Source organism: Sceloporus occidentalis, unplaced genomic scaffold, assembly GCF_023333645.1.
Source record: "Sceloporus occidentalis isolate IW3139 unplaced genomic scaffold, rSceOcc1.0.p SCAF_39, whole genome shotgun sequence".
Classification (NCBI taxonomy): Eukaryota; Metazoa; Chordata; class Lepidosauria; order Squamata; family Phrynosomatidae; genus Sceloporus; species Sceloporus occidentalis.
This window is the reverse complement of record NW_028317019.1, coordinates 8,798,168-8,821,153: the sequence shown is the minus strand read 5'-3', so window position 1 is coordinate 8,821,153 and position 22,986 is coordinate 8,798,168. Positions and strand designations below refer to the sequence as shown.

General features: G+C 42.4%; 1 protein-coding gene across 1 annotated transcript; it reads left to right on the top strand.

Annotated features, from left to right (window-relative positions):
- Positions 1–285: 285 nt before the first annotated feature.
- On the top strand, positions 286–7,797 carry LOC149290534 (uncharacterized). Its single transcript, XM_089489366.1, has 3 exons — positions 286–303; positions 2,746–2,866; positions 6,530–7,797. Exons 1-3 carry the CDS (start codon positions 286–288, stop codon positions 7,345–7,347), a joined length of 957 nt encoding a protein of 318 aa, XP_089345492.1. The 3' UTR covers positions 7,348–7,797.
- Positions 7,798–22,986: the final 15,189 nt, after the last annotated feature.

Sequence of the window (22,986 nt, the reverse complement as noted above, 5' to 3'; positions counted from 1 at the left end):
GCACCACATTCAGCATTGTGCAGACTTTTTAAAAACATGCAAGGTAAAGTGAAGTGAATGTGATTTTGACAATAGGTTCATTCAGAAACAGTGCACACAAATGTACATGCATCAATTTCTGCGTGGCTTCAGGAAACAAAGAGAGGTGATGCACACCGCATGCTCCATTTCTGACCGAAATATAAACACAGCAGTTAAGCTCAGATAAATGGTCTCATTTGCAAAAAATAAAATAATTATTTTCACCAGTGTGTAAATGAGGAGGGGCTATGATGAGGGGAGGCCATGGATCAGATCCTTAAGGTAATGCAGGTCTTATCCAGCCCAGGAGCTAGAGCTTCTCCACCTGGGACATAAAGCAGGTCCTCCTCCTCTTCCTCTGTGTGAATGAGAAGTCAAATTCTCATCAGTGATGATGACACAGCCTGAAAAATTTGCATTCCTGCATTTAAAAATCTGAGGAGTCCTGAATCCTGTTGGTTAACCCTTGAGTGTAGACTCACTCAACCCATAAGTGACTGCTGATGTCCACATATAGATAAATCCAACCAATTCAGTGATTCTGCTCTGATCAGGACTAAGCATAGGATACAGACTAGGATTGAGGCCAGCATGTGCCTGGAACAGGATATTCCCAAGCCAAGATGGCCAGGTAACATTTGGAAAGTGGGCACTCTCCACATGGGAAGAGACACTCTCCGAATTGTGACTTTTCTGCATGCAGAAGGCTGCCATGGGAATTGGGTGCTCTCTTCCCATCAGCTCAATCCTCTGATGCCCCCTGATCCTGGGAGGAGGGCTGGTTACCATGGAAGGGAAGAAACTTGAGAAGAGAGAACTCCTTTCCTGCCCTGCCTGGCCAGCGGCTTCACTGGTCAATGGAGTGCAACTGGTTTGGCCACTGGAAGAATGAGGGTCCACCCTGGTGGGAGAGTTGGGTGTGAGGTATTAGAGAAGCATCCAGCTGTGTTTCGGTAGCCAGAAGGGAAGCATATGTGACCTGCATATGTCACCAGCTGATCTCTGTGACTGAGTGCTGCAGGGTTTCTTGCCAAACCAAGCCTAACCCTGGTCTCTTTTCTCAGGAACTTCATCTTGGCCCCCTTGTACACTGCTTTGGGGTATCTTTTGCTGGACGTGATCCAAGTGCAAGGCCACCAAGACCTCTCTACCTAATGGCCGACACAGGGGCCAAGCGGAGGGAGTTGGGCTCCAAGAGAAAGAGGTTGCTGAGGTACAACAACTCTTTTGTAAGTTGCCATCCTGACTATTAATTTCTTTTTTAAAAGTTTTTATTGAAAATATTAAAAATGACAAATGACAAAAAGACATATGACAATCCAATTACATTATGAAGCAAACCCTTTTATCTATTAGACTTATGTAGATTTCTTTAAGTAAACTTCCTGGTTCTCCAGATCTCTCCAAAAATAAAAACCATTTTATTTTAACTGAACTCTTATCTCTTTACCAACTATTTACCAATGGCTTCTTAATACTTCTGAATAAAGGCTTGAATACCCGTTATCATGTTACTTTTCTATACTTTTTTCATTCCACCTTATACCATATACTGTGTTATCAATATCACCACTGTGTTGTTTATTTATTTTTCTTCATATATTTAACTTCATATGTTCTATATTTCATATTTTCCAATATCATTTCAACTCTTTTGGCATATTCTACAGTACTCATCCCAAACATTCCATTCCTTAATATATTCCTTCCAAACATTCCACTCTTTATAGAAATTATCTAATGATTTATTATTTACAAAGTAAGTCAATTTATTCATTTCGAAAAAATCTTAACATTTTCAATCCCCATTCTTCAATTGTAGGACATTCTTCTTTTTTCCATTGTTTTGCAAACACTGACCTTGCTGCTATTATAGCATAGAGAAGAATTTTCTGACTATTAGTTTCATTTGCTGGGCCACCTCATGAAAGCAAGCGGAGAACATACTGTCCCAGTGTGGCAGAGAGAGTCCTGGTTAATCCTCTGTCACCTCATTTTTTCAGGGGCTTTGAAAATGTCCTAGTTCTCTCTCCTCCTCGCACTTTGTCCCTTCAGTTCAGTTGCTGCAAAATGTGTTCCAAGTTCAAAAGATGTGTGCAGCTCAACAACTCAAAAGAGGGGAAGGGAGGAGAGAAGGGGCAGGGTCTTGCCCTTGCCAGGAGTTGAGGGCAAAAGCAAACTGCTGTACCCTTCCTTGCTTTTGTGACCTTCATCATTAACAACTTTGGCCATCTTGACCCCCTTTTGGTGTTGCTTATCCAGATGTGTCTTTCTTTCCCCATCTCTGAAATGCTGAGGGATATGGAAGAATATATCTGGAGCTAAATTGAGGGTGGGCCCAGTGGCCCTCAAGCCCAGATTACTCCCCAGAACTGTTTTTTAAAAATGGAATTTGCCTCTGAAATTAGGTGAGATATGGCTAAATGCTCTATAATTCATTGGTGACTAAATGTACTATACATGTCTGGATAGTCAGTATCTTTAATCAATCAATAATATCCCAGAAATGGCCTAAATTATATTGTTTATCATATTATATATTGAAAGGATTTGAGACAAACTGGATCTCAGAGGCTGTAGCTTTTTGCTTGCATGCAGACTTTAAAGTTTATTTGCTGGACTGAATTCGGAAGTGTTGAAATAATATTTGCAATGCACCATGTGCTCCCCCCCCCCCCCCCTTTTATTGGTCATTCTCTGGATGAGGGCTATTTTCTATTACAGGTGACTTTTGCGGATGTGGCGATATATTTCACCGAGGAGGAATGGAAACTGTTGACAAAGAAGCAGAAACTTATGTACAGTTCTGTGATGATGGAGAATTATGAAAATGTGGCCTCTGTGGGTAAGGAAGCTGAATCCATTGCCCTTCCTGTGGAGACTGAGGGCCCTTTCATAATTCAATGTCAGAACGCTATAATTCCACTTTAGAATTATTGAATCAAAGAGTTGAAGCAGACTGCAAGGACCATCCGGGTCAATCCTCTGCCATGCAGGAATAGAGAGATACCATCCCGTCTCTGTCAAAAAACCTGCAAAGAAAGAGCACCAAACTCTGAGGGAATATGGCGCAGTACAGACCATCAACAAGCGGCATACCAGCACCGGTATTAGGGTTGGGAAGAGCGCACCATGTACATGCTCCCTAACCGTAATACATACCAGCAGCGCCATAACGCCAGCGCCCTGTATACATGGGCACTGCTATTATGATGTCACGCACGCACCATGTCTAAATCTGAAAGAGCTCCTTCTGGGCATGCACCTCGTTCTCACAGCCACCAAACGGCTGCAAGAATGATGGCAGGGAGAGAGGCCCCTTTCTGCCATAGCTCTGGCTCCCATGGTGTCCAGGGGCATGAAGCCCCAAGGACATCCATTTCCAGGCCACAGGGAAGCAACATTTTGCCGCTTCTCCATGGCCTGGAATTGTGCTGGATTGGGGCCTCTTGGCTGCCAGTATCGCTGCCCTGGCCCAAATCCTCCATGGAAAGGGGCAGCTGCAGACCACCCCTTTTCCATGGTCAGTACTGGGCCTATATTCCACTGCTGAAGAGCTCTTACTGTCAGGAAGACCCTCCTAAAGTTTAAGTGGAATCTCTTGTCCCTGTGGCTTGCATCCATTGTTCCATGTTCTTTTTCTGGAGTAGCAGAAAGCAAGCCTGCTCCATCTTGAATATGACATCTCTACAAATATTTCAATAGGGCTGTCATGTCCCCTCTTAACCTTCTCTTCTCTAAGCTAAACATACCCAGCTCCCTAAGTTGTTCCTCAGAGAGCATGGTTTTCAGACCATTCACCATTTTGGTTTTCCTTCTCTGGACATGCTCCAGCTTCTCAGCATTTGTTTGAATTGTGGTGCCCAGAACTGGACACAGGATTATTGCAAGTGAGCCCTACCAAAACAGAATAGAGAGGCAATGTTATTTTCCTTGATCTTGACACTATACTCCTATTGATACAGCCTAGGATCACATTGGCCTTTTCAGCTGCAGCATCACACTGTTGACACATGCCCAACTTGTGCTCTACTACCATTCCTAGTTCCCTTTCACACATTATTTAATTGTCAAAACATATTCCTGTGGAATCTTGGAATTTCTAGTTTTAGTGAGGCACTATTATTCTCCACTTTGTAAGGATATCCAACCCTAAACTGCTAATTCTGGAATTTTGTGGGAAGGAGCCATGGATATTAATGCTTTTTGCCCCTAAATGGTCCTCAGCCCATTCCTGAACAAGTTTCCTGGCTTTTGTTTCCACTTTTCCAGGCTCTGGAGAGGCTTTGTGGGAAAAAGGCCTCCCTTGGCCCTGCAATGGCCCAGAGAAGGCCCAGCAGTGCCAAATGGCCTCCACTTCCCCAAAGGGATGCTGTGGGATATTGAGGGGCAAAATATTATGCCATATTTTTAGGCGACACAATGTGGGGTTGCCTCAAGATCCTGTGGCAGCCAATGTGACTCTCCCCAATCCCCAACAGTAGTCCATCCCTGTCTTGGAGTTGTCTTAAAGCTGTTTTAAGGCTCTCCTTGAACCTCACCAAAATTGGAATCCAGGTCCCAGCCCCTTTATTCTGCTTTTCTTAATGCATTATTTGTAAATTGATTGTCCTGCCTTTCTCAAGAAATGAGTCTCAAAGTGTCCCTTTTGTGCATCACACTCTGTGGGTGTGTGTCTGTGATAGAGAGATGGAGGGAATGTGAAAAACAGAAAAGCAGGAAAGAGATGGTGAAGGTGAAATGCTGAAGCAGTGCAGATGGGCAAGAGTGAAGGCTGGAGAGCAGAGAGAGAAAGGGAAGGGGATCAGGCCTCTGGGAGCCAGGAGGGGAAGGCAGGAGCAAAGCCAGGATCGCCTAGCTCTGTGCAGACAGGAAGGGATCTCTAGGAAGGGCCAGGAGAGGGGCCTTGGGGATTGGGAGGCAGCCACCAACTCGACAGATTTTAAGAGCTGAACTAGTGAGAACTGGTTCAGGCCCTTGTTTTCTAACATATTTAGCAATTATGAGCAATGTCTATGAAGAGAGAAAAGAGGGACACAAAAAATTTCCTTTTTCTCTAATGTTTCTTTTCCAACGTGAGCTTGCTTGGCTCCATGGTTGATTCCAGAAGTGCTTTGTTACCTGAAATGCTGGAGTCTGGGGAGGACACCCGCAAGTGCTATGCTTTTAGGGGAATTTCATGCTTAGCTCAAAGGAGAGATTGGGGCAACAGTGATCTTGGGATTCATCCCAACTATATCAGGCCCCAAAGCACACAGAACTCCAAAGGCATTTCAAATAGGTTTCTGTGTTTTTTTTTAAAGGGAAAGCAAAACACACACACACACACATACATCTAAGTGTTCATGAACATACACAAGAACTAGGTAACAAAGGTGGTCATGGTGAATAATGCAAGGATTTGCTAATGGTAATACATTACCTAGATGGAACTTGATTGCAATTGCTGAGGGTCCAGAATGGGGAGAGAAGTCAGTAACTCCCATGACAAGTGAGGCTGGCGAGTGTAGTGAGGTGTTTAGCAATGTAAACCAATGGAGTGTCTCTCTGCAACTGGACTGATGCTGAAGACTAGTCAGTTGGGGCTGATATTTATACTGAAATCGTTGCTTGGGGGCAGAAACGAAACATTCGAAAAGGTTTAAATTGCTTTAGAATGTTTCCTGGGTGGGGAAAGAATTGTCTGAAACTGAATTAAATGCAGTGGGTCCTTGGTGGAAATTCTTCAGCCAAAAAGGATCATCACACTGGCTCTCAGGCCCTTCTTGGCTCTGAATTTGGGTCCCATTCACAAGCCAATGTATAGCACAATCTGAAGGTGACACTCCCAGAGATCAACAATAACATAGCAGAGAACAGAAGAAAATCTCCAGATATAGGTATTGGCAATGCACTGATTATTTGCCACACTTAAAAATAACTCATAGACACAGTTGATTTCCTTCAAGTCCTTGGAGGTTCTTTATCTTGAGTTGGAATAAAAAACAAATATGTACCAGCTCTCCTCACTGACTTCCATCAACTTCACAATCTCTTCTACACCCAACTCCAACCCACATCAGTCCGCATGTGAGCTGTATACTGTATTGGTTGTGAGGCATCTCCTTGTGTCACACAGCATGAAGCGTCTTCTGCAGTTAGCTTGCATCATGCCTTAGGGTCAGGATCAGGACTCTATGGCCGTCTCACAAGATACGATGCCACTTTTCAATCAAAATATTTTTACATATATTTAATGGAATTTTTTCAACTGCCTGATTTTCTGCTTCCACTGATTTCCTTATGGCAGTTTCCCTACAATCTCTTCTTTGCAAGCTCCTATAAGTAAGGATACAATCGTTATATGGATTTGGGGGCATCCAGAACAGGGTCATGTCGGGTCACTCACACCAACTTTATTAATTTAACCCGAAATAGGGAGGGGTGAACGTAGGGCTAAATCTTGGGGTAACACCTTCCTCTCTTAACGCTGAGATTCAGTCTTCTCTGTCATTGTTCTCCTTTACAGAAGAACTTGTCAGTCGTGAGCAAATCCACACAACAAAGAAGTCATATAAATGCCATCACTGTGGCAAAAAATTTGCTTACAACTCAGTCCTAGTCATGCATCGGAGAGTCCACACAGGAGAGAAGCCATACAAATGCCAGCATTGTGGGAAATGTTTTTCTCGGCAGTCACACCTAGTGACACATCAGAGAGTCCACACAGGAGAGAAGCCATACAAATGCCAGCATTGTGGGAAATGTTTTTCTCGGAAGTCACACCTAGTGACACATCAGAGAGTCCACACAGGAGAGAAGCCATACAAATGCCAGCATTGTGGGAAATGTTTTTCTCGGAAGTCAGTCCTAGTGACACATCAGAGAGTCCACTCAGGAGAGAAGCCATACAAATGCCAGCATTGTGGGAAATGTTTCTCTCAGAAGTCAGACCTAGTGACACATCAGAGAGTCCACACAGGACAGAAGCCATACAAATGCCAGCATTGTGGGAAATGTTTCACTCAGAAGTCAGTCCTAGTGATGCATCAGAGAGTCCACACAGGAGAGAAGCCATACAAATGCCAGCATTGTGGGAAATGTTTCACTCAGAAGTCAGTCCTAGTGATGCATCAGAGAGTCCACACAGGAGAGAAGCCATACAAATGCCAGCATTGTGGCAAATGTTTTTCTCGGAAGTCAGTCCTAGTGATGCATCAGAGAGGCCACACAGGAGAGAAGCCATACAAATGCCAGCATTGTGGCAAATGTTTTTCTCGGAAGTCAGTCCTAGTGATGCATCGGAGAGGCCACACAGGAGAGAAGCCACACAAATCCCAGAAGTGAACTAACATTATTTTTGTCAAGAATTGTGATGTTTTGTGTTAGGTGTGTCTGTCTGTATGTCTGTTTATACTTTAAAGTTGTATTTTGTTAGGTTTAGGTTTTAATTGCTATTAGTATATATCATTGCTTTAGTTTATAAAATTGACTGGGGATTATTGGTCGTGGTATAGGTTAGCTGAATAGAGGGGTGGGATTTGTTGCAGCTGGCTAGTATAGTTATGGCAATGATAGCTCTTGGAATTTGTGGGATGTTGGTTGATGAAAGTTAGAGGCCAATATTAACAGAAAGGGCTAGTCTCTGGGAATGGCAAAAGGGGCCTTGTCACCTGTGGGGCATAGACTGTGCGTATTGGAGGTGGGGGCTAGGTTTGGAAGAGGGTGGAGTTTTAGGTTTTGGGGTTTAAATGTATTCTTTGGCTTGGGGTGGGCAGTTCTGACTTAAATACTGAATTTCTGACTATATGTTCTTAATAAAGTTCTTTGTTGTTTCAACACACTGTACTCATTGATGCCCAGAAGTTCTGCATTTGCACAAATTTGACACTTTCTTCTTTCCTCAGGCCTTAGATCCTTTTCTAGCCACAAAAACAGAGGCAAACACACACACATTTATACACACACACAGAGAGAGAGAGAGAGAGAGAGAGAGAGAGAGAGAGAGAGCTATATGTACAAAGCAGAGCCTTCCCAGCCTTTCCCTCCTTAGTCCAGCTCTGCAGCATGGGCTCCATTCAGGAAGGAAGGAAGGAAGGAAGGAAGGAAGGAAGGGCGTACTCCTTCCCTTCTTCCAAAGGCCGACAGTGGAAAAAGCAGCAGCAGCGGCAAGGGCCTTTTGATCCCTGTGCATGCTGAGGAGGGGCCTTTGGGGCATCTATGCATGCACAGTCTGAGCCCCTGAAGCCATTACTGCCCTCACAGTCTGTTCAGAGGGAGGGAGTGAAGTGGGGATAGCTCTCGTCCAAATGGCTGGAGGGTCTTCAGGTGTTGTAAGAAGGAAGGAAGCCCCTCTTCTTCCCCCAAAGAAAAGCAGGGGGCCTGCCAGGTCTCCTGTTCTTCTTTCCTTCCCAGCCCCTCCTTGGGGGATTCATTTGGGCCCAGGTACTGGGGGAGTATAAATAATAAATAAATAAAAAATAAAACTTTTATTTGTATCCCGCTTTTCTGTGACGAGACAATCAAAGCGGCTCACAACACATTAAAATCCACATTTACAAAATTATGTCCCAAATTCCCCCCCCATTAAAACAGGATTAAACATGTTACAATTAAAATATCTATTAAAAACACAATAAAAAATACACGAGGACAGAGCGGTGGGCTGATACATGATGCGGGGGGAAGTCATTCTGTGGCCGGTACTTTTATTCAGGAGAGGCCTGCCGGAAGAGATCCGTCTTGACAGCTTCTTTAAAGTTGTCTAAGCTGGCAATTTGATGGATCTCGTCTGGCAGGCCGTTCCATAGTTTGGGAGCAATTGCAGAGAAGGCCCTGGTTTTTAAAGGCTGCAACAGATTTCTCCCAGAGGACCTGAGGGTGCGGGGTGGATTATGTGGGAGCAGGCGATCCCTCAAATAGGTTGGACCCAAGCCATGCAGGGCTTTAAAGGTTATAACCAACACCTTGTACTGTGCCTGGAAACAAATAGGCAGCCAGTGTAGAGATTTTAGGATGGGTGTTATTTGGTCACTCCTAGTTTTTCCGGCGACCAGCCTGGCTGCCATATTTTGCACTAGTTGAAGTTTCCGGACTAGGCACAAGGGTAGCCCCATGTAGAGCGCATTACAGAAATCAAGTTGTGAAGTTACCAGTGAATGTACAACAGTTTCTAGGTCTTTTACTTCCAGGAAAGGGTGCAGGGGGACCCTTGGAGAGAGGTATGGCCATGGAGGGGAGGGTGATCCAAAGGTAAAAAGGGCTTTGAGGAGCCCCCTTCCTCCTGCAAAGTGGGGCAGCAGAGAGACCCTCCCTTCTGATGCCTCTTTTGGGGGAGGTTTTTGTGCCAAATACAGAGCATCACACAGCATAGGCTTCAATAGCATTAGAAACAACATGGGGGGGGGGGTATCTCTGGGGGAGGGGGCTATGTCTGGGGGGAGAAGAGACGTAGAGGCCAAATCCAAGAGGAGGGAGATGGGGGGAAACAACTGACCCTCCCCTGGCAACCTAGGAACTTGGCTTGAAGACCCACAGGATTAGGCACCCCCACACATACATACCTTTCCCTTCACAACAACCTTGCAGAGAAGGACCAGTAGAGAGATCCTCAGCCCAAGAAAGAATGTCCCCCCTGGGGGGCCTTGGACCCCCCCCCCCAAAGGGATGTAGGTTAAAGGAAGAGAGTGAAGGAGTGAAAGTGCCAAGGGAAGAGAAGCATAGAGGGACGGTTAAAGGGGGGGGGGATCTGGGACATGACTCAGGCATCTTCCCTCCGGAACTCAATATTAGAGCCTTCCACCCCTCACTGTGATGCTTTAAATGACCATTTCACAGATAACATCTCTCAGATAAGAGCTGAATTGGACACCGGCGTTATTGGAGAGGCTATAGATGAGGTGTCCAGTGACTCACTGAATATGCTGTTTAAATGACACATGTATCTTAAGAGGCCAGAAGCTGCACCAAAGCTACCCCCCAGTCCTTAGGACTGGAGCATGACTTTGGTGTGGCTTCTGGTATCTTAGGATGCATGCAGCATTTAAACAGCATACCTCCAAAGTGTTCCGAAGCAGCTTTATTTTGGCCTGTCTGTTCAGGCCCTTAGGGAGGGCTATTTTTCATCTTGCTCAAATGAAGCGGAGGCACAGCCACTTCTGAAAAAGCCCTCCCTAGATCCCTTGGACATGAACAATTACAGACCGGTCTCCCATCTTTCATTTCTAAACAAGGTGATTGAGCTCTTCAACTCCAAGCAGTCTTGGATGAAACAAATTGTCTAGACCCATTTCAAACTGGCTTCAGGACCGGATGCGGAGTCGAGACTGCTATGGTCACCTTAGTAGATGATCTCCGCTTGAGTACTGACGAGGAAGTGTGACTGCTGGTGTTTTTGGACCTCTCAGTGGCTTTCAGTACCATCAATCATGGTATCCTTCTGAAACACCTGAGGGAATTGGGGATCAGGGGCACTGCATTGCAGTGGTTCTGGTCCTATCTCTTGAGTAGATTCCAGATGGTGATGCTTGGGGACAGTTGGTCCTCTAAGAGGGAGATTAAATCTGGTGTTCTCCAGGGTGCCATCCTGTCCCAAATGCTGTTTAACATAAACATGGAACTGCTGGAAGAGATCATCTGGAGGCATGGAGCACGCTGATGACACCCAACTATACCTCTTCATGCCCCAGACCTCAGTTTCAACTAAGGAAGGCATCTCCCCTCTAAATGAATGTCTTGAGAAAGTAATGGTCTAGATGAGGAAAAACAGAGTGAAGCTGAATCCAGATAAGACGGAGCTGCTCATTGTTGGAGATCCTAATCCAGATATGGAGGTTTGTCACCTGTGATCCATCTGTGGACGGGGTCACACTTCCCCTAAAGGACTGTGTTTGCAGTTTGGGAGTGCTCCTGGATCCGTCGCTCCAGACATTGGCTCAGAGAGATACGATGGCCAGGAATGTCTGTTATTAGCTTCAGTTGATACGCTAACTGCACCCCTTCCTGGAACCTGAAGAGCTGAAAACTATGATGGTAATATCCCCCAACCCTGAGGCCAGGCCATCAACAACAGAACAATACACAGATTAACATGGGAATCACTTCTCCTTACCCAGGATCACACAGTATATATATATACCCACTCTCTTCTAGGTCAGCATTCTCTGAAGATGGCAGCCATAGATGCCAGCGAAACGTCAATAATAAACTCTTCTAGAACATGGACAAAGCCCAAAAAAACCACAAAAAACTACTCTTGGTTTGATTTTTTTTTTTAGCCAAACTTAAAATAGACCCATTGAAGAGCCTCTCTTTGATACTTGAACCTCTCAACTTTTGCATAGGGAAGATATTACATATTATACTATTTCTAGATGAAATGAGATTCAACTATTACAGGTGGAACTGACTGGATAGAAGTCAAATCAGAAAAAAATGTTTATAATGGAGTCTCAAAAATGTAATAATAACAATTTATTAAGCTTTCAGAAAGTTAACAACAAACCACGAGGAAATGCAGGAATATAGATCTATAGGCACTTCAGTGTTGCATTTACTATCATTATTGATTTATTGTTATACTTATTCCTCTGCGATGGTGTGTACAATATGATTTTAGGTATATTATTAGAATAAAAAAGAAAAGAAGTAGACCCATTGAAATCATTGAGAGACATGAGTCCCACCCAGCCCTTCTCCCATTGACTTCTTTGGGAATGATGAAGGCTGGGACCAACCCTAGGACTGCAAACCTGGCCCCATTTTCTTGAAGTTGAATCCCAGTGAAGTCTGGTGCAAAACGCAGTGCTGAAATGAGGATGAAGATGATCATCATGGTCATGATGATGATAATAAGACTCTTCCCTTCAAAACCAAAAGCCTTGTGGAAGTTGAAAGACTAATAGAGGTCCAAATCACATGGCAGAAATAATCCATTTAGAGTTCGCTTTAACTGCCTTTGTTCAGCAATAGACAGTCCTGGGGATTGTAGTTTACTGTGGCACCAGAGCTCTGTGACAAAGAAAGCTAAATGTCTCACAAAACTACAGTTCCCAGAATTCCCTAGCATTGAGCCAGGGCAGTGAAAGCAGTCCCAAACTGGAGTATTTATTCAGTGTGTTTTGGATCTCTGTTAGTCATTGTTTTCAGAAGGATCTGTGGTTTTGTTGACAAGAGATTTATTATTATTATTATTATTATTATTATTATTATTATTATCCCATTAACCCCCCCATAAAGGTACACAACTCATATTACAATTTTTTTAAAAAATATAATTAAAACATTTGAAAATAGTCATTAAAATAGAATTTAAAAGAATTAAACCAATTTAGCTCTCCCTCTGGAAGTGGAAGCAAAGGGACCTGAAAGTGACACGAAAAGGGAAGAAGGGAAAAGGGAGAAATGCTGAGGGGGATCTCTTTTCCTGCAGTTTGCACCCATTTCTCCGTCTCCCGGTCTCATCCACTGGGAGGAAGGGAGAGTGTGGAATTCTGGGAGAGGCTGGCAGTTGGCTTGGAGCCTGAATAGGGTTCTAGAAGGCTGGTGGGTTTGACTGTTGGCTGGTTTGGGAAAAGGGCTCCTTCTGGATTTTCTTGGCAGGAAATGGAAGGTGAGGACCCCCAAATTTGGTTCCTATGTGAGAACGATGACTGAAGGGGGAACAGCTCCCATTTTGGAGTCAATGATTTGGGGCAGGACCGTACTTCTAACAGAGGCTTGGGTTTAAAAGACTGGTCTCTGTAAAAGGAGGGGGAACATAGAGAGTTATTGGTATTTTTATATTGTATTATGTGGTTATGGGTTTATGCTTATGATATTTTCATATGGTATCATATTAGATTGGGATTGATGGGGTTTCCTATTATACACACACACACACACACACACACACACACATTGTTAAGCCATAATGTTAATTAAAAGTGTTGTGTGGCTGAGTTCAGTGGTCCAAGGCCACAGGTGCAGTGGTTGAGAAAAGACACCTGAGAGCTTAATTGTTTTTAGAAATGCTGCCAGGATCCCAGATGGGAGGACACTGTGCAGGAAAGGGCTATTCAATTAATTAGCTTTATTGGTTAATGGGGTGGGGTTCATTGATATGGTTATAAAAGTGATATGTTTATACTTTCTTTCTTTCCTGACAAAAAAGTCATGTCTATTGCATGTATCTTCTTCAATAAAAGCTATTCTTTTTCAAATACTGCCTTTTGTGTTGCAAGAGGGGCTGCAGTTAGGAGCCTGACAAATATCTCTCTCCCCTTCCATTCACCCTGCTTTCCCAAAAGGACTGGAGAGCATACCAAACCAGCCACAGAACCTTCCCCTGCTCTTGTGTAATGCCAGGTCAGTCAAAAATAAAACGCACATAGTCTATGATCTCCTACTGGACCAAGAGGCTGACCTGGCTTGTTTCACGGAGACCTGGCTGGGTGATGATTGCTCAGCCACCTGGGCTTGGGCCTGACCAGCCAGGTTCTCTGTCAGTGAGCAGGTAAGGGGACGTCGCTTTGGTCCATCAAGACAATCTTGCTTTGGCCAAGATACGTATCCGTACGATGGACCACATCGAGTGTATTTGCCTCAGCTTAAAGACTAGGGAAAGTCTGGGGATTCTGTTGGTTTAATGTCCACTCCGTTGCTTAACAGACTCTCTAGCGGAACTGACACAACTGGTCTTTGAGCTGCTGCTGGATTCGCCTAGGCTTTTAGTCCTGGGTGACCGCAACATCCCCCTCGAGGCCGGTTTAATGAACGTATCTGGTGCAGCTCGGGAGTCCATGGTCAGCATGACAAACATGGGCCTTTCCCATGTCTCTGAGCCCACGCACTGTGCAGGTCATGCTCTCGATGTGCTCTTCTGTACGGAACAGATACATCCATGGGGAGAGGTAGTCAATATCTCCGCATTGTCATGGACCATGGATCATTTCCTGGTCAAGGTCAGGCTGAAGGCCACTATTCCCCCCATCGTAGGTGGAGGACCTATTAAAATGGTCCACCCTTGAAGGTTGATGGAACCCACTAGGTTCCCAGAGGCCTTAGAGGGTTTGATGGCTGGTAATGCCTGCGATTCTGTTGAAGCTCTGGTCAATACTTGGAACAACGGTCTTACCAGAGCTATAGACACTAACGCTCCCAAGCCCCCTTTCCAACCCGCTTCAAATCTCTATTCGTGCTATACTAAAGATCTCAAAATAATGAAGTGAGCTGGACAATAGCTAGAGTGCCGATGGCAGAAATATAGTCACATACCTGATAAGGGTTTATTTTAAAATCCTATAAAGTGGCAATAGATTAAGAAGTCCTTCTACTCTGCATCAATGCTCCCAGACCCGGTGGGGGGGAGATATTTCTGAGGCTGTGGGTCTCTCTCTTGGTCCTCCTCTGCAGGGTTGTTGTGAAGGAAAAGGTAAGTATTTGAGGGGGGTGCCCAATCCGGATCCTGTGGGCCTCTAAGCTGAGTTCCCAGTTTGCCAGGGAGATTGCCAGAGCTTTGAGGTCCCTCCGTCTCCCTCCTCTTGGCTTTGGCCTAGATTTGGCTCTTTTACCCCCCCCCAGAGCCCCCTCCCCCCAGGACTGCAGAGAAAACGTCTCCCCACTCCCCAAAAAATGTTGTTTTCAATGCTATTGAACCATATCCTGAGCGATACTTTCTATAAGGCACAAAACTCTTCCCCAAATGAGGCATCAGAAGGGAGGCTCTCTCTTTTGCCCCACTTTCCAGGAGGGAGGGGGCTCCTCAAAGCCCTTTTTCCCTTTGGCTGCCCCTCCCCTCCTTGGCCAGGCCTCTCTCCAATGGTCCCTCCTGCTCCCTTTTCTCATAATAACCCCCCAAGTACATGGGGCCTAAGAAATCCCCCAAGGAGGGGGCAGGGAAGGAAAGAGCGAGATGAGGCCTGGCAGTACCTCTGCTTTCCTTTGGGGGAAGAAGAGGGGCTTCATTCCTTCTTATAGCCCCCCAAGGGCCCTCCAGAAGACCCTCCAGACATTCATCTGAATGAACGAGGGCTCTCCTCACATCCCTCCCTTCTCAGAACAGACTGTGAGGGCAGCAATGGCTTCAGGGGCTGAGACTGTGCATGCCTAGATGCACAGGCCCCTCCTCAGCATGCGCAGGGGTTGCCAGGGCCTAGATGCTGCTGCTTATTCTGCTGGCGGCCTTTGTGGGAAAGGAAAGTATGTGCTGGGGGCTCAGTGGCCTCCCCTTCCTTCCTTTGAGGAGACCAAAATGTAGTCCAAGGTGCAGAGCTGGACTCAGGGGGGAAAGGCAGGAAAAGGAGGCTCTGCTTTGGAAATATAGCTGTCCCTGTGTATGGTGTGTGTGTGTGTGTGTGTGTGTGTGTGTGTGTTTGTTTGCCTCTGCTGTTCTTATGGTTGGGAATGGAACTGAGGACTGAGGAGAGAAGAAAGGGTCAGTTTTGGGCAAATGCAGAACTTCTGTGCATCAAAGAGTCCATTGTGTTGAAATAGCAAAGAACTTTATTGAGAACACATAGAAATTCAGTGTTTAAGCCAGAACTGCACACTCCAATCCAAACAATACATTAAAACCCCAAAACCTAAAAACCAATGTTGGAAATGTGATGAAGAAGTCAGGACATATTACCACTGTTGGTGGAAATGTAAAAAAAAAGCAAAGAAATTCTGGACAGATATTTATCTTATGATAATAGAGATTTTGCAAATAAATCTAAATAGATCCCAAACTATTTTTGTTAAATATGGTGGAACTGTAACAGAAATTTCAGGAAACTTAAATTTCTAGGATTGGCAGAGCAATAGGATTGGCAAGAGGACCTAGTAATTGAAAATCCATAAGTTTATTTCCAATTGTCGACAAAGGAAAACATTGAACTCAGTGGAATTCAAGTTCCAAAAAGCTGAGGCCCCGAACAAGACAAAATGGCTCTTTTTATATTATTCAAGACAAAGAAGCTTCTTCAATACACCTGATTGGCTGATTACAATTTAAACATACAGAATTCTTACATTCAGAACAGAAATACATGCATACATTAAAACTGCATCATCACTCCTTACCCCCTCCTGTAGGAATTCAGTGGCTTTCCTCCTAACCTTGCTTCTGAATGTCCTTATCTCAGTAGTTTATGTTATGTCTTTTTACTGGTGCCAGCTTCCATCCAGGTCAAGATGCACTCCTTATTCCTTTGCTCTAGTTTTCCTAAACTCCAAGCCTTTATTTCAAAAACCATCTCTCTGGCTGACAAAGGTGACTCCATCTTTCTATAGCTTTTTTAATTCAACAAGGAATTTCCACCACATTCCCCCCTTTTGATGTTTCATCAATATTCATATTGCATGATACTATCAACTATTAACTATGTTTATATGATACTCTAAACTCAGAACAAAACAAACCTGTCTAGCAGTTACCAAAATATTAATATTCTTACCATCACCAGGCAATAACATCTTCCAGTCGGTCCAATTTCAGAAAGACAGTGTATAGCATTAGTTAAACACACATATTTTCATTGCTTTTAACCCTTTGACACTTTTGTTGGATCTGATTCTCTGGAGTTTACTCTTGACACCAAGCTAATCTTCTAATAGTGATGTATTGTGTATTTGTTTCATGATTCAATAGGAAAACTCCACTATAAAGAATATTGTATCTGCTGTCAGAATGACCTCTCATTGAGAAACTATAATTTTTAGCCTGGTTACAGACTCTTGCCAAGCAACTGTTACTATGCTTCTCTGGACTACTCTCATAACAGAATAGGAATGCCCAGGGTGCCACCATGTTTCAGATGTTCTTCCACTCCAGGGGCATCTTCCATCTCACGTTTCCTCAGGGAGATCACTATGGAATAGCTCTTGTTGTGTAATGCCATTTAATCAGAATAGATCTGGCCTTCACACTTTAAGACTATCTCCAGATGTATAAAAGTCTCCCTCCTTTCAAAGAGCGTCCTGAGAAAAAACTTACCATGCTTGACTTGAATTTTATGCCAATTCCACAGTTAACAATAGGAATCCTGACGACAAACACAATTATGTCTTTGATCATGGAGCTTGATGAGCTTATTTCTTCTTTTCAATAGGGTTGCTTTATTAACTTTATTGTGAAAATCATATGCTATTTCTTATGTCAGGAACATATGTGCATGTATATGTAGGCTTATGTTTTGGGATGTGATTTGATTTGAGAATATGTATGATTGAACTTTATCACTTTTAGCATTAATCACTTATAAAAACCTCAGACAACAAACAGAAACATGAATAGAGAACACAAACAAGGAATATAGACAAGAAAAAGAGGCAATGTCTCTGAAAAAAAATAATTTTGATGGAGCTTCAGCTCAAACTTGATTGAAGTCCAAGGTGGTGCCCATTTCAGCTTCCGGGGTGTGAAAATGGGACATGCACCTGTATGTGTATTCTTTTTATTATTTTTGTGTAATCACTTATAACAGACATATAGGAAATCATAAAAGAGAAAAGGGGTGATAGAGAGCATTTGAAATCTTTCTTTCAGAGGAGCTGGCGTAGAGCACCTGAAGCCCTGGAAAGGTGCAGCCTAGCTTTTCTTGATTGATGGCGAAGTAGAGCCCACTCAGCTTCCGGTTGTAAGTGGGGCTTAAACTTCGTTCCTCTTGTCTGTGCCCCCCCTTTTCCCAGGCAAAGGAAAAGCAAAAACACTGAAAAATACTAATTGACAAGTTATTAGAATGTTATGAATACAGTGGTACCCCGGGTTACGAAATTAATTCGTTCCGCCGCCGCTTTCGTAACCCGGAAACTTTCGCTAGCCGAAAAGCCCATAGGCGCTAATAGCGAAAGCCGCGATTTGGTGCGAAATCGCGCCGAAAAGCACCAAAAGTTTTTTCGTAACCCGAAAAAACTTTTGTAACGCGGAACAGTTTTTTTAAATATATTTTTTTCGTAACCCGGAAATTTCGTAAGGCGGCGCATTCGTATCCCGGGGTACCACTGTACATTAAAGGTATACTTTAGCCACATTTCATTAACTCCCCTCTTATAGGCTTTGCTAAGATATTTCTCTTCTAGAATTTATGTCTCACTGCTAACTCTAACTAACAACAGATCCCCTGGATCATTCTTGGGTCATTCTGAGCTCTTTATGCTTTAGGTTTTTATCTATGCCTGCATCTTTGGACCTTTTGAATGCTTTTTTTTAATACATATGTAACCTTAATTTTACAGACTGCATTTACATGTACATACTGAATATGAAACTTTAACTCTGACCCAATGTACTCACAGCTTTATCTCATTTGAATCCTCAACAGTTTGACAACAGAACAGGGAACAGGAAAAACAAAACTATGATAGAGTGACTTCTTTGCTTTTTACTCAGGACTCAAAAAATCAGTTGATGCTCTTTTTTTAATCACTCCTCTCAGGCCAAAATGATATATTCTAGCTTGGAATTAGGATACAATTTCACACATGCTGGCTTGAATTTAACTTGATTAATTTTGATTACGTCTGGCAGTGGAAACCAGAATTTGAATTTATAAAGTGTTTCCAAATTTTCTCTTGCTACAATATAATAGAATACCAATCTCTTTAATATTTTCATATTGTTCCTTATTCCATTCCAGAACCACATAATAATTCAACATAGGATCAACTGGCTCGCCATGTTATTTTTTCAAAATAACAAAAATTATAAATTTCAATGAGTGTAAATCAAATTGACAATCACTAATTAACCAGAATATAACAATTATATTCTGGATCTCTGGGTTCCAAAATCACAAAAAGAAACTTCGGGTGCTTTCAAAAATACATTTAGATATTATAAAAATAAAAATAAAAATTCAAGCTAAAACAATATACAAAAACCTCTTGGATGGGCCATTCTCAAAACTTAAAAATATAAAAATAGTTCTCAGCGTCTGTTATAACAAAAAATCATTTCAAAAACTTTAGGCCAGAAATTAAAAAACAAACAAACAGTTATTGCAGTCAATAAGCAAGAATCAAAACAAATCAAAATATTCAAGAGCAAAATTAAAAATTAAAACCAGGAACAAAAAAATGATTTAAAACAAGCCAATTTAACATGACATTGGCAAGACTTTGCAGGCATCTTTGAGCTCAAAAATACAAAAGCTATGGCCTCAAAAATTAGCAGTTGAAATAAGTACAAAATAAGCACACAATATTCAGAAAAAGCAAAAATTCAATAGGCCAAGGAATAGGCCAAGAAACTCATGGATCACAACTTAAAACTCAAAAAATAAAAAATAACCAGGTAGCAGCAAAACTTTGCATGGCCTCAGGCATTCGAATGCTCATGATTGCAACAGCTGTTTCAGCCTAGCACAGCTGTAGCCTTACAAAACCAAAACATCCTAACTTTTCCCCAGGCTTCAAAAGAATTCAGGCCTAACACACTAATCTTATCAACTTTAATTGGAAAAATAATTTAGCTGGATTGCCAATCAGAAGATTGCAGGTCAATAATTTAAAATCCAAAAAGCACAATGAAAAACAATTGCATTAAAAAAAACATATATGAATTCCCAAAGGCAGAACTTAAACTTCATTTTAAAAACCCATGAGAGCATCTTGAGGCCAGAAAATAAAAACAAAATATTGAGCAAAAAGCTGCTTGCCTGTAAATTTAAAAATATCAAAAACAAGCTTGCATTCTCTGGTCAGATAGAATCCAGTCTGGCTGCTATTCATGTAATATGAACTCTCTCTACAAACACACACACTTCCCACTCGAAGAAAAACAAACCATCTTAATGCAATCTCTTTTAACAAGCATCTTCATAGATCACCCTTAACAAGACATTTACTATTTGTTCATCTAAGTCTAAAGCACAACATCTATTCTATGAACTTAAAAAAAAATCCTTTGCCTTTAAAAATAGTCTACAAAAATCTCAGCCAGAGGGGAAGAGAAATTTTTTTAAAACAAGCTTTGAACTTACAACTTACAACGCTGTGCTGCTCCATCTCCTTTAGCCACAGCCAGGAAAAAACCTCTCACAAACAGTGTAGCCAACAAGCCTCGAAGATAATCCCCAAACGTTTGGCCAAAACTCACCAAATGCTTAACTTTCAAAATTACTATTAAAACCAATCACCAAAATCACACCAAAAGCTCTGAAAAGTACCCATGTTGGTGTGAAAGTCACCAGATTGGCAACACGAAACTCCATTCCAGGTTTTCTTTCCAACATAGCTTCTACTATTCTAGCTTTAGCCAAAGGAAAAGTTTTAAAATGCAAACCGTGGGCTTTCTCTAACCCCCCTTTCTCTCTCTAACTCCAGCCAGAACACAAACCGCTTGTCCATCTGCACCAAACCCATTTCTAAATCTTTCTCAGCCACTTAAACATACTCAAACCTTCTGCAACATTCTTGAGCCTTCAATTTCAATTCAAACCTTGTTTATACTTTCCTCTGTAAACATTTTCCAACCATTTTGCAAACCATTATCAACTTGCTCCATAAGCTTTCTCCTTTCACACACCATCATTTTCACATCCTCATACCTTCAAACACTTTCTTTTATCTTTCTCACAATTTTCTCCACTCTTAGATAACTTCCAACCACAGTCCAGTTCACAAAATCAGGCCACAGCTGAAGCTTACTGGCTAAGCTTAAAACTCACTATTTTATTATTACTATGCCATAACACCACCACCACTATAAAGCACTTATTTCTGCCCATCTTCTTAAAACTTTCACTGACAAAAGAATTTGCAATGTCTCTGGGAAGGCACAGGCTTAATATTCAATTTAGATATGCATTCAAATTTAGGGCAGAACTTTCCCAAAGGCACTGATCATTTAAAATCATGAAAACCTCAAGTTAAAACACCAATTTTCCAAAATGTATCTACAATATACACAAAGGCAATTTCCAATTTTTATAATTTAAACAATTTCAATTTCCCCAAACAACAAGTTTCTACCTTGGGTTGCTCCTGGCCACTGTCTAACACACAAAGCTAATTCAAAACCCTCTTTTCTTGTCATGTGGGGGCCTTCTTCCCTGATTTGCACCTCTCTCTACAGAGTCTATCTCTATCTTTTCTATCTCTTCCACAATTTGGGCCAAATCAATCTGAACCTTGAACACAGCTTCTTTAATACTAGTTAATCTCTCATCCTTTTTAAACACCAATTCTCTGCAATTATTCAACCCAGGTGGGCTTTTTAAAACAGTCTTATACCAATAGAAAATATACAAATAATCATTGAGTAACCCTCTTTCTGGCTCCAATGTTTTAGAATACAACTGCAAGACAATGTCAATATCTATACTACCCTCTCTCGGCCAATTTGGCAAAATCTGACTCCAAACATCTTTACACAAAAAGATTAATCGCTCCTTTTTCAAATGTTTCCCCATGCCTTTCCTAAAACATTCATCAAAATGACCAACCATGTAATCCAAAGGAGTTTTACCTCCCTCAGCCATCCTTAGACACAAAACAACAAAAGACCACAAGCACAATTTCAACAGGCGCAAACACTATAGGATTAGGATTTAAAAGTACACACTGGACAGATTGCAAAACCCACAAATCTCAGACACTACATACAGACAAAATCCACATGTTATATACCCACGTTTTACTCTTTTCTGGAGCTCAACAGTCTTTACTGGAGCCTCCACCACAACCAGACAGAATGAAACAAAATATCACAACCATAATTTATACTCACAATAGACCAATGCTCTCCTCCAACTCTCCACCAGCACCTAACTTCTAGCTATTTAAAACAAAATACCACAGAAGGGAAAGGTTTGCCACCACACAAAAGGTAAAACAATTTATTGGCACTTGGAGATCAGTAGATTAACTACCCCCAGCACAACTGAGCAAGTGCCTTATACTTCCACACTGATCCCACACTTTGGCAATCAATACTTACACCACAATCTACCTCCTTTCAGTTCCCAGTTCCTTGCTTATGTTCCCTAGGGGCCCGGTTCCTGAGTTTTGGCAAGAAGGCTTCTCTGGGCAGAACCTTTGCTACTGGCTCAGCTAACACAGGGAGAGGGGGTCCTTTCTCCCACTCGCATCCAAAGATTTGGACCGGTCAACGAGGCTCCCTTTTTAGTGCACTTTCCCCTATATTTTATACTTTACCTGTTCCTGAAGAGATGATTTGTTCTTTTTCTATTTTTTCCCCTTTCCTTTTCCCCCCAGTGAATTTTCAAATTACTAAGTGGTCTCCTTGGCTAGACTCTGACTCCACCACTTGAGCCAATCTTTATCTTATCCCTCTTCAATTAAAGGTATTGAAGTGCGCGCAGGGCCTTGATAAGAATCTACTCATAGTAGAAACATGTGTAGCCAGGAAAGAGTTAATTTCTCCCACTCTTTGCCAATTCCTGCTTGCCTTGGCTCCTGGCTGGCTCGCCAAATATGTAACAGAAATGTCAGGAAACTTAAATTTCTAGGATTTGCAGAGCAATAGGATTGGCAAGAGGACCTAGTAATTGAAAATCCATAAGTTTATTTCCAATTGTCGACAAAGGAAAACAATGAACTCAGTGGAATTCAAGTTCCAAAAGCTGAGACCCCGAACAAGACAAAATGGCTCTTTTTATATTATTCAAGACAAAGAAGCTTCTTCCATACACCTGATTGGCTAATTACAATTTAAACATACAGAATTCTTACAATCAGAACAGAAATACATGCATACATTAAAACTGCAGCATCACTCCTTACCCCCTCCTGTAGGAATTCAGTGGCTTTCCTCCTAACCTTGCTTCTGAATGTCCTTATCTCAGTAGTTTATGTTATGTCTTTTTACTGGTGCCAGCTTCCATCCAGGTCAAGATGCACTCCTTATTCCTTTGCTCTAGTTTTTCTAAACTCCAAGCCTTTATTTCAAAAACCATCTCTCTGGCTGACAAAGGTGACTCCATCTTTCTATAGTTTTTTATTTCAACAAGGAATATTTCCACCACACTTCCACCCACCCACCTTCCGTCTTTTCCCCAGCCCTGG

Bases quoted from the DNA above. Each gene is read 5' to 3' on its own strand.
- LOC149290534 (XM_089489366.1), top strand. The intron at 2,867-6,529 runs GTAAGGAAGCTG...TCTCCTTTACAG, and splicing joins TGAAAATGTGGCCTCTGTGG to AAGAACTTGTCAGTCGTGAG.